The 12,790-nt window shown below is 44.3% G+C and overlaps 1 protein-coding gene across 1 annotated transcript; it reads left to right on the plus strand.

Moving 5' to 3' along the window:
- Positions 1-7,633: 7,633 nt before the first annotated feature.
- Positions 7,634-8,458, plus strand: LOC148534905 (paraneoplastic antigen Ma1 homolog). Its single transcript, XM_088465376.1, has one exon. It carries the CDS (start codon positions 7,634-7,636, stop codon positions 8,456-8,458), a length of 825 nt encoding a protein of 274 aa, XP_088321502.1.
- The last annotated feature ends 4,332 nt before the right edge of the window (positions 8,459-12,790 follow it).

The following is a 12,790-nucleotide window of genomic DNA, read 5'->3' on the forward strand; positions in this document are numbered from 1 at the left end:
TAGGTAATTAGGTCATGCCAAGTCCATCTGATCCTATTTATATTACAGCACTGTGAGTGTGATATGCCTGGCTTCCTATAGAAGCCTATGGACCATGTAAAACCAGAGACTGACACTTGCTGGCGCTGTGGAGTGCAGGAGAGGCATGCTGGCAAAAGGAAAAATACTTTGTTGTTGGACATGTGCAGATGAGCAAGGCAGACACAGAGGAGCATAGCTTGATTAAGTGGCTTCATGAGGGGGGTGTGTGCCACACCCAAGTGTCACCATCAGAGGGGATGACACCAAAATGCTGGCTCCTCTGCAGTGACAGGAGCTGGTTGCTGCTGTATGACATTATCCTGCAGCACCAGGCTCTTGTTATAGAAGAGAAGCCGACAGCCCAGTCTCCAGGGGCAGCCCAGCATTTTTGCCAATGCTGGGCTGTCCCCAAAGTGACATAATTGGAATTCCCATGAGGCCATGCCTTTTTTACTCTAGGCCATGCCCCCTTTTCAGCACTGGCGCATCTTCACTGTACGGGTATACTAAGTCAGTCAGAGTGCGCACCGGGTGTCACCAGACCTGGTAACGCCTCTGGCTGGAGAGTAGGGTAAGGTGCTACAGGTCTGAGGAGAGTGACTGGTCAAGCAATGTTGCTGAAGAGGGTCAGGCAACTGAATGCTGAATGAATCACTGGGGACCGCAGCAGAGTTCCAGCAGAGTGTGGGAGAGAAATTGTTCAGACAGTGTGGCAGCACTGAGAACCACAGCAGAATACATGGAGGCTGACAGTGAGTTGTACTGAGCAAGGGAGACATCCCTGTTGTAAGTAAGATGCAATCTAGCATTGATATTTTTACCAAAGACTGAGATATACATATGCAGACTGAGTTATACTTATGCTGATTGAGTTATAACAATGCCAAAAGACTGAGGGGCATATTCAATTAGGTGCAAGAATAGCAAAAATCCCACAAGAGATCAGACATTGAGTATTTCCTCCTCTCTTCCCCCAACTCCTACCTATTTAGTTGATCTTTGCACACCAGTGCAAGGGCAAACCACAAGTCATATGAACATATGAGTGCTATATACTTTATACAGTGTGGCTGAGGCCTTGCACCTGTGATGGCCATTCACGTATACCAGTAAAGGGCGCATCACCCTTAAAGGTTTTTATCCCTTGTTTAGTGGAGGTAAGGGGTAGCATTGACTGTTTCTTGTTCTACTTCTAGTGACATTTCCTTTGTTTCTGCATGTCCCCAGAGTGTCAAGATGCCATTGAGAGACAGCTGGACTTGGAGGTGAGCACCTGCACAGGTTCCTTCAGTTTGACAACTTGAGTTAAACACCCCCACAGGACCCTCTAGTATTTACAGAACTACTATGGCGTGCCAGCTGAATGTTGGGGAGAGGGATGTGCTGCCGCTAAGAAGGGCACACCTTCAGATGAGAGATGCCTGGCTGTGCTGGCTGCTGCAGGCACTTGAAGCAGGGCAGTCATGGAAGATGACCGATGCCAGCAGAGGGAGATCGCTACTGCACTGTACTTCAGGCTCAGTCTCACTCACCCTCTTCACACTCCTCTTGGCACATCCCGGCTCCTCGCACTGTGCATGTGATGTCATGATGGTCACACGCACAACACACTGAGTAGGACACAGGCATGTGTTGGAGCTGGCATCCAGGAGCTGTCTATTTAATGACAACTTGCAGGGAATCATCCAGCCCAGTACTCTAATATATTACAACACTGTCGGCGGGCTCCCTGGGACCCGCTGGGCCCTAAGCGGCCGCTTGGGTTGCTATGCGGTAAATCTGCTTTTGATGTCAGGAACAGGTAAGTCACCACTGGGGAACCAGGGACAATATGTCTACATTGTAACATGTTCACATTTCATCACTGTCTATATGATGAATGGTCAACGTTAACATTATGACATGTTGACATTCTCATGTCGACATTATGACTGCCTAGTTATGGCACTGGTTATTAATAAATTATTATATATTATAAAGTTGCATAAAAGCACATTTACTGAGTGTTGTTTCCCTTAAAAAAAAGTGGAATTCTCCTTCCTGTAACAGTGTAATGCAAATGTCAATTGATATAATATAGCAGTGACACTACTGATTTAAGTACAGCTCGTGGAATAAAACGCAAACAGCCTATCTGAAACAGTTAATGCTGCTGATAGCCATCATCATCAAGCATCATCAGCCTGCTGATAGTTATCATCATCATGCCCCATACAGGGTTATTAAAATTTCAGTCTCCATGAGTGGGTTTTTCTAATAAGAAAAGGGAAATATAATGACTTTCTATTCATGGTTTTCATGCTTTTTGGACTTTGGGCCTCATTCGGCAAGGATCGCTGATATGATCACGGCTGCAATCACAAGCAGGTCTGCTGCGAAAGTATGCTAATGCATTTAATCGCAAAGCGCTCGCAATGACAACATGCAGGCACCCACTTCCCTTCTCTCACATCCGTAATACCTTGCAAACCTCCTCAAACATTGGAAACCGAGTACAATCGACCCCTCATGCAGAATTTCAGCAGCCCTGACCTTACCTCTAAGTTGCTAACCTCATTGCTCTCATTTAGTACTCATGATGCGTAGGCAATCACAGAGGCTAATTTATGCACGCCCATTCAACAGCGTTCAAACAGACAGGCACGTCTGCGTTTCTCCAACCATCCCTCCGTCACAATCCCCAAACACTCACTGCCTGTCAATCATTCTACGATGGCTCTACGTGGTCTCTGTGATTGCAGTGCTATCGCAGTTTGTGCCTTCACACAGGCGCACTGCGATGCATACACATGTGCAATATGCAACAATCGGCCGTATACGTACACTTTAGCAATAGTGATCCTTTCTGAAGGAGGCCCTTGTTCCTTATGGCTGGCCTGATAAAAATGTGAAATATTTTGTATTCCTAAAGATCAAGAGGTTTGTGATCCCACACTGATGTAAACCTTCTTGCTACAGCTCCAACTATTAGTATATTTGGTGACTACTATAATCACTAAAGGTCCCTTATCTGAATAAAAATACGTACTCTCATTTATATTGAAGGGCATAGAGTCAGTCCTCTTTGCATTATTATTGGATGAGGAGAGCTACAGTATATTCAACTTGAATCAATTATGACATCAAAATAAAAGAAAGAAAAAGAAGTTGTGAAAGAAGAAGGTGCACATCGGAACTCGTACCTATGGTATTTTGTGTTATGGAGTTAGTGCAAAACTATCCAACACTCATAAATTGACTGGTACCACATTATTGTTCAAATTTAACTTTGGTACTTGTGTACTTTACGGCCTCAGGGCCTGATTCAGAGCCGCTCGTAAGCGGCCGCTCGTTCACTCCGAGCGATGTTCGCACAACTGCGCATGCGTATGGGTCGTAATGCGCATGCGCCAACCAGTCAGTGCGGTTGGAAATCGAGCACTCGCAAAATAGCGAGTACCTGCTAATTTGAGTGACAGGATGAGGCGTTTGTGGGTGGTAACAGGGGAAGGTGCTTGAAAACGGGGAGTGGTGATCCGAACGCAGGCGTGCCAAATGGTCAAAACGGGCGTTTTAAGGGTGTGCATAATGAACAAATCAGCATCATTGGCCACGTCACTTGGTTGTCTCTTAGCCTGAACTGTTCGCATGATTGCGGTAGGAAAATCCTACCACAAGCAATGTGAGCAGTTCAGACGCCTTTCGATGTACTCGATTAATCTAGTAAATAGCGGAGATGACGTAGGATGCGAGCAGCCAGGGGGCGCCTTTACAAAATAGCGAGTGCATGTTTCGTTCGCTCGCTCAGACATAGAGGCGTCAACAGACCGCAAAGAGCGAGTGGTCAATTTAAATAGCTGGCCCCTTTTTCTGAACGAGCGAGCGCAAATAGCGTCCGGCTCTGAATCAGGCCCTCATTGCAGAGAGAACCCAATGGATGTACACAAGTACCGAAAGTTGTCCCCACCTAAAGAAGAAAGTTGACCCCTTGTGGGCTCGGTGGCTTGCTGCACTCGCCACAAGGTTATGTTCCCCTCTATGCACACTTGGATGGTAGGGAATGATGCTGGACACTGGGAATGACGCTGGACACTGGCTGATGATGTCAGCGTTCTCTCCGTGAAGGGGATTTAGACATTACCATGATTGATAATAATAATGAGTGTAGGACACTTGGGATCTCTCTGCAATGAGTCTGTAAAGTACACAAGTACTTTAACTTTTATAAATGTTGTTTAAAGAGTGGCATTAAAGACACTGATGCAAATTATGAAGATTAAAATAATAGTTAGTGCCTAGTTAGAAACAAGTGAATCAGCAATATACTGTACATACCACACATATAGAGGGTTTTGATGGTTGACAATTGAATTGATGCAAATAGTAGTCATACAACACAAAAAAGTACCTCCCATTATTATACTTGTAACACCCTGTGTAAAACAATTAACATTTTCCTTGCAAATACAGGACACACACAATGTATATACAGTATATCTAGTGTAAAGGGTGGGTAATAAAAAATTAAGATATGCTGAATTGAAATGTACAGTTATGGAGGGCTATTTATTGGTGTTAATAGTGCCTCACAGCACTGAGGTCGTGGGTTCAATTCCCACCACGGCCCTAACTGTGTGGAGTTTGTATATTCTCCCTGTGCTTGCGTGGGTTTCCTCCGGGTACTCCGGTTTCCTCCCACACTCCAAAAATATACTGGTAGGTTAATTGGCTCCCAACAAAAATTAGCCCTAGTGTGTATGTGTGTGTGCATGTGATAGGGAATATAGATTGTAAGCTCCACTAGGGCAGGGACTGATGTAAATGGCCAAATATTCTCTGTAAAGCGCTGCGGAATATGTGTGCGCTATATAAATAACTGGTAATAAATAAATAATAAATAAAGGGAATGTACATGAAGCTGTTGTATCTGTGACTAGTGAAGGCAATTCTCCTATATGGTTACTCATGACATCACATGGCCATATAGGTAATTATGGTGCCAAAGTTAGTAAGGATCCTGGAAGGTTCTAGAAATGGCATGCACTAGGTACAGAGGGGAGGGGCTTGTGGCAGGCTAAGGGGAAGACTATAAATAGGAGAGAGCTAGTTTCAGTTGGCAGACTGGAGTTCCCCCTCGTGAGCCCTCTGATCTAATGCTGCAGCGCTGTGCTGAGGTAACCTAAGGAGGGCGGCAATAGCAGCTGTGAGGCTGGATTAGATGAGCCAGAGAGGGCTAAGGAAGGCAGGAAACCCCTGGTGAGGAGGGTACCTGTGGAAGAGTAAAGCAGCTGCGTTTGGGCCCGGCAATGGTCTGGACGGCAGTCGGGAAGCGTGGCTGTGCCTGATAAGCAGTGGAAGTCCTCAGTCGGCTGAGAGGGACAGGCTGCTGTGACACACCCCAGAGACTGAGAGGATAAGCTGGGGAAGGAGGCGGGCTGTGTGACAGGATTCGCTCCACAGCAATCGGAGGAGTGGCAGACTGCAGGAGGTGGTGAGCTGGCTTGAAGCACTGTGTCCCTGTCAAAGTTGTTAGTGCAATCATACATACCACCTATCTTATGGCCCTAACTAAATAACACTTCAGCTACTTGAAGGAGGGACTGCTGATTCTGCATAGTTAAGACTATACTAATACTGCAAGTACTTTTAAGCAGGGGAGCACCATAAGAGACCCAAAGTCTGGTCTACCATAGTACATGCTGTGGTAAAGCAATAAAGTCACTTGTATTAGGGTAAACTGAAATATCAAGCAACTGACATCCAGGACAATCCCCATGTTTGGAAATTGAGTCAGTACACACCCATATGCAGTATCTTCATGTATGAATACTATATGTCCTTCAGACTTCAAGGTCAGATGTAATTTACAGGGTCAGATGTAATTTACAAAGGGAAACAAAAACTATAGTTTATGTGAAGAAAACACAGAGCAGTCAACATATGGGAGGATTGCTTTCATTTAAGTGATCTTTAAGAAAAAACGGTTTATTTAAAAGCACTGGAGGTGGTTCTTATAACTGAGGAGAATACCTATATGGTAGTCTATTGACTACAACTAACTGTCATACCGCTCAGGAGCAGTGGCGCATCAGGAACAGGAATCCTAAAACATCCAGAAAACCATAACCCAGCGAGTAAAATCAGTTTAAGACTACCAGTTGTAGCTACCAAGGGAAAGTACAAACTTTTAGCACAGTTCCCAACTCAGGGATCCAGTTCAGCTTAAAGGATTTTGACTTCTAAAATAACATTGGTTAGTAAGATATTTGCATACCACCATCAGTTAACCTGCAAAGACTGTCAATATTGGTGGACTGCTCAGACACTATTATACTGTGATAATAAACATTATATTCAGATGAAAAAAAGAGTACATTACCAATTAGATATATTTAAGTACAGAATATTAGGTTTTATAGTACCACAGTATACAGGAGTAAGAGGATTGTTGATGTTAATACTGTATTCCTTGTTATAGCTCTGTCTTCATATGTTATTATTAGGGATGTGCAGGCTCGGATAGGTTCGAGTTTGGACTTTGTCCAGGAATGATGATGTTTGTCCATGCAAGATGATGTTTTGCCTCTTTCTGAGTTCCGTTTTTTTGTAGGGAAAAATCCGAACTTGGCGTGCAAACTCGAACCTATCCGAGCCTGCACATCCCTAGTTATTATATAGTACATGTAAATAACTACCATTAAGAGTATAAAAAAGAAAAGAGAAAAAAAAATGTATGATTTGTATGTTATTACTTACTGTTATTTCTGAAGCCTAGCTGTATCCAAAACTGGTCCTGAAAGAAAAGAAATCGGAAAGAACGTAAGTTGATTACATTGCGAAAAGATAACAAAGACATCTATTGTTTCAATACACTCCAGTAGCAATTGGGTTTTCCCAGGTAGGCCCATACATGTTATAAATACTTGGGTGGAGGCACTGACTAACAGAGAAGTTACATGTATTAAATAAATGTTGGAAGGGTTGGTACTTAGTATCCCGTTAATAGAGAGAAAAGAGGGGTTACATTTTGGAGGCACAAAGCTGAGATTGAACAGTTAAAGAGATCTCCTGTTTACCAGATAGGTAAACTGGCACAGCTTCAAGGGAAAGATGACCTGGAGTGGTGCAAAAAGAAGGAAGTTCCGCCATTAAATTGTTTAGTGTTGACAGGAAACTTGAATGGCGCCCATAGTGCGGAAATAGAGGATGCTTTGGGAAAGTATCATGGGGTGAAAGGGCCCAGAGTCATAGACTGTCAGAAGGGAGATTCTGTGCAGTATTAATAGCCACTCAAGAACCTTTAGAGAGGGAGGTAATTCCGTCCATGATTCCCGCTGTTGATAGAGAGTGGAGGCGGTGGAAAATTGTCTGGCCAACAGTTGATCTAAGAGAAGAGGTATTAGGTGATTTCCCCACTTCGACTAGCCAAGCTATGGATAGTGAAGAGGTCAACCCTACAGGACTTGATAATGATCAAAATCAAAGTGCAGTTTTCCTCTCAAGAATGGACAGAATAGTAGGGGAACTCTGAAGAATTCCTCATGAAGGGGGATACTGAAAGCTGCAGATATTTTCCGGAACCCATCCAGTTCCAGTGGGGGAAGACAGTTACGAAGTATGGTGGTAAAATGTCATGCAATTGTCTGAAGAGTGGCACTTCCCCAATTCTGTGAAAAAACAACGTCTGGTTGAAAGTTTGAGGGGTCCAGCATCTGAGGTGATACAAGCTGCGCAAAGAGATGACCCTAATGTTGAATTCAAAGACTACATGGCTGCATTGGATCTCGATTTTAGCACTTTGGAAAATGCTGAAGATCTCATATACCGATTTCATCATACCTACCAAGACCAAGGGGAGAGTCTTGCTGTCTATATACGCCGATTAGACAAAATGTTACATCAAATAGTGGATAAAGGGGGATTCACTCAAGAAGAAGTAAATGAGAAATGGATGCAGCATCTTCTAGAGGGGGCCCTTACATCAGACCCAATCGCACAGAGGCTGCAATACACCACTGCTAGCAGACAACCCCCCTCTTTCAAGCAGCTGATGGGGGAGGTCCGACAAGAGAAGGCATTAGTAGAGGCTCGTGAGAAGAGTATTAAGAGAGTTAGAATGGCAGTACCAAAGCTAGATGAAGGCCAAACTCCCTTAGAAGAACTTACAGAAGAAATAAAAAGTCTGAAAGGGACAGTTGAACAACTTGTTTTACAACATGCTGAAGAAAAGAAGAAGAGAGATTTGTATCGAGATTTAGTAAGGGGCCGAGGAGAAGAGTGTCAAGAGACTTTATATAGGCAACAGCGGTGTTTCAGATGTGGGAAGCCTGGACATAGGGCTTTGGAGTGTGATCTGAGGTGGAATAATTATGATGATCAAAGCCCACCAAGAGGAGGAGGAGAGAGGCCCTCGAGAAATGCCAGAGGGAGGTCAGTGAACCCTGCATCAGCTCCCTAGAGGCCTCACAGGACGTAATGGGGAGTTACTGTGGACATAACGGTATACCAGATGGACTTATGGGACCAGCTCCACTGATCCCGGCTTTTGTAAATAACTATCCCTGCACTGCCCTTTTAGACAGTGAAACCCAGGTGTCCATCATCTTTTAAGGGTGGTACCAGAGGCACTTGGCAGACATACCAATTTTGCCTTTATCTGGGCTGGTGATATGGGGTCTTAGCGACCACAGTTATCCCTACTTGGGATATATCCCCATAATGCTGAGATTCTCATCGGAAGTGGCAGGTGTGAGCGGTGAAATAGCTGCCATAGCCCTAGTTTGTCCCGAGGTACCGGGAAAAGAATGTGATGTTGCTATTGTTGTTGGGACTAATGCCAACTTGTTCAAGACTCTGGCTCAGTGGTGCCACGAAGCTGGGGGAGAAAGATACCCCTCTTCTCTAAAGATACATCCAAATTGTCTAAAGATATATCAGGCATTAGAGAAGGAGAAGGGTGTAGATCCAGTCGAATGGACCCCTGGAAGTTTTGAAATTTGTTTTCCTGGGAGTGACATAGACACTGAGGTTAAGGACCAGTTAGTAAAGGAACCTGTACCTCGAGGTTCGGTTTTCTCCCAACATGAATGGGATCTTGGTCTGGCTACCGAAGTGGAACATCGCATACGTTTGACCAATGAAACTCCATTTAGAGAGAGATCACGGAGATTGGCACCCACTGACTTCGAAGACATGTGACTACATCTTAAAATGTTACTAGACAGCGAGGTCATCAAAGAGTCCAATAGTCCTTATGTGGCCCCTATAGTGGTTGCTCGGAAGAAGAATGGGGGGATTTGCATGTGTGTGGACTACCGGACCTTAAATAAACGCACTATACCGGACCAGTACACTGTGCGAAGAGTTAACGAGGCCCTGGATTGTTTAAATGGGAGCCAATGGTTCTCTGTTTTAGATCTGCGGAGTGAGTTCTACCAGATCCCAATGAATTCAGAGGACAGTGAGAAGATGGCTTTCACTTGCCCATTAGGGTTCTTTGAATTTCTACGTATGCTTCAAGGTATGAATGGAGCCCCTGCCACTTTCCAAAGGAGCATGGAGAAGGCAGTAGGAGACATGAATCTCCCGGAAGTGGTGGTGTATTTAGATGATATAATCATGTTTGGCAAAACTCTGGAAGAACATAATTGTCGTCTATTGAAGGTCCTGGACTGATTGATGGAGCGTAGGTTTAAACTTTCCTTGGAGAAGTGCAGGTTATGTCAGCAGTCAGTGAAGTACTTTGGACACATCGTCAGCCGGAACGGAATCGAAGCTGAACCTGCCAAAATTGAGGCAGTGAAAGAGTGGCCCAGACCCCGGAGATTGAAAGAGCTACGCTCTTTTTTGGGGTTCTGTGGTTACTACAGACGGTTCATTCCACAGTTCTCCAAAATTGCAAAGTCGCTTAACAATTTGACAGAAGGTTACCCCCTCCAAAAAAAGGGGTAAGGACCAGGCCTAAAGATGGTAAAGAATCCTTCTTCCATGTAAATGAAGAATTTGGGGCCCGGTGGACCAGACAGTGTGAATGTGCATTTAGATGTTTGAAAGAGGTGTTGACCAATATTCCAGTGTTAGCATATGCTGATCCATCGAAGCCATATGTTCTACACATTGATGCTTCCTTTGATGGGTTGGGAGGAGTTCTTTGTAAGAGCCATGGTGACCATCTGCTTCCAGTGTTTTACATCAGTAGAGGGCTTACTTCCAGAGAATAGAACTATCCAGTGCACAAGCTAGAATTCCTAGCTTTAAAGTGGGCAATTGTAGATAAACTACATGACTACTTGTATGGTGTGACCTTTGAAGTGCACACCGATAACAACCTGCGGACCTACATCCAGACGACAGCCACGCTGGATGCTACTGGGCATCGGTGGCTTGCTGCTCTATCCATCTACAACTTTCATCTAAAATACCAGTCTGGAGTCAGCAATGTTGATGCAGACGCTCTTTCCCGGATCATTCATGGTCCCATGAAGATTGAGGAAGAGGAATGGGTAGAAGTATCAACCCTTGAAGTTAAAGGAATGTGTCACTGAACCTCTTCGTGGAACTACCTGGCTGGAGTATATGTGACCTCTCTGGGAGCCACAGGAAGTACCTTTCCTTTGGCTTTTTGTTGGCTGTCCCAATTAGAGCTTGGAGAACTACAGAAAGTATCACGAAGTGAACTAGCATTTGCTCAAAAAGAAGATCCTCACATAAGAGACATTTTCAAATCTGTGGAAGATGGGAGTGGAAGTCCATTGTCAGGTAAAAACTCTGTTAAAACCCGACTTCTTTACAAGCAGTATAAACGGCTATGTATAAAAACTGGGATTCTGTACCGAAAGACAACAACCAAGGACGGTAGGGTTAGATGGCAAATGATCTTACCTGAAAAGTTCTGTTCTACTGTTTTCAGATCCCTGCATGATGATCATGGCCATTTTGGTTTCAACAAAACCTTTGGGTTGATCTCGGACCAATTTTATTGGCCAGGGATGGCAGAGGATATAGACCAACATTGCAAGACTTGTGGAAACTGTGCATTAAGGAAGACTTTACCCACTAGAAATGCTCCTCTGAAGAACATACATACAACTGGGCCAATGGAACTGGTGTGTGTGGACTTTCTGAGCATTGATTCAGAGGGAGGAAGAAAACAAATATCCTGGTGGTCACTGACCACTTTGCCCGCTACTCTCAGTCTTTCCTGACTTGAGATCAGAAGGCTATTACTGTGGCGAAGACCTTTAGGGAGCGTTTTTTTTGCCATTATGGTATGCCCGCCCGATTGCACTCAGACCAAGGGTGAGATTTTGAGGGTAGATTGATTCAGAAATTGTGTGCCACCTGTGGCATAAAAAAGTCTCGAACCACCCCATATCACTCGCAAGGAGATCCCCAGCCCGAAAGGTTTAACCGTACCCTTCTTAACATGCTGGGCACCCTGGATCCTAGATGTAAAGCTCAGTGGAGTCGGTACATTTGTAGTTTGGTCCATGCATACAACTGTATGAAAAATTAGTCCACGGGATACTCCCCTTACTTTCTGATGTTTGGCAGAGAGGCTTGGCTACCCATCGATATCTGCATGGGACTGACATTAACAGATACTAGTCCAATTCCACATTCTAGATACGTAGAGCAGCTAAGAAACGATTTACAGACTGCTTATCAACTTGCAAATTAGACAGCTGAACATTTAGGACAAAAGAATAAGGTCCGATATGATGAGGGTGTGCGCGAACATATACTACATCCAGGAGACAAGGTTTTTGTATGAAATTTAGGGCCTTTGCAATGATATAAGTTGAGTAACAGATGGAAATTAGAACTCTATGAAGTGATAGAACAGCTTCCTGGCATCCCCTCCTACAAAGACAAACCCGATGGAACCTCCGGTCCCATCAAAACTTACCATCGGCAGCACCTACTCCATTAGGAAGAGAGATCAGGATACCTCCTGGGTCTCAGACTGAAGAAGGACAAACAGGTGTATTCCCAGAAAAGTCAAAAGGAAAATTGCCAGTGGAAGAACAATGTAGAGGGGACAATATACAGATGTGTCTAGATACATTGCGGCTGATCATGCTCCAAACGTGCTCACGCATCATACCATGTGATTCCCTGTGCCTGTGATTGCATCATGCATTCCAATGGAGACGTGGGAATGAATGCAGTGTGCATATCCGCTCGTGGGTGCACATCTCGTGCTATGCATGGCACGATTTGCTGCACCAGCGGCAAGGATGCAGCTGGGCATATCTGTACCTGAAGAACTTGGTGAGGGTTGCTACTTCCGAGAAAGTCTGACTTTGAGTCAAGAGAATAAACATCAAGAGATCGAGACGGGAGAGCCCACTATCTTTTCTATGGATGAGTATAGTATCTCTCCGGGCCCATTGAAGCTAGGGTCACCAAAACAGTCTTTTACTCAGAGAAATAGCTATGGAAATGGTGAACTAATAGATATTGATTTAGAATAATCTACTCAGAAGGGCTCAGTTGAGAAGAAACGCTCAACCTCCCACTATACTCACTTATGACCAATTAGGAAAACCCTCTGACCAACTACGTTTAATCCACCCTAGTATAGTATACACTTGGCCATATTTTGGGTGGGACTTTGGAAGACAGAAGTTGGGGGAGGATTTAAAATGATAGCATATTTCACATTCCAACTATGTAGATTGGTGTCCAACCAAAAGGTATTTTCAATAGCTTTTGTCCCTCCACCAAGAGGAGAATGTAACACCCTGTGTTAAATAATTAACCTTTTCCTTGCAAATAAAGGACACAC

Source organism: Taudactylus pleione, unplaced genomic scaffold, assembly GCF_031769625.1.
Source record: "Taudactylus pleione unplaced genomic scaffold, aTauple2 ptg000062l, whole genome shotgun sequence".
NCBI lineage: Eukaryota > Metazoa > Chordata > Amphibia > Anura > Myobatrachidae > Taudactylus > Taudactylus pleione.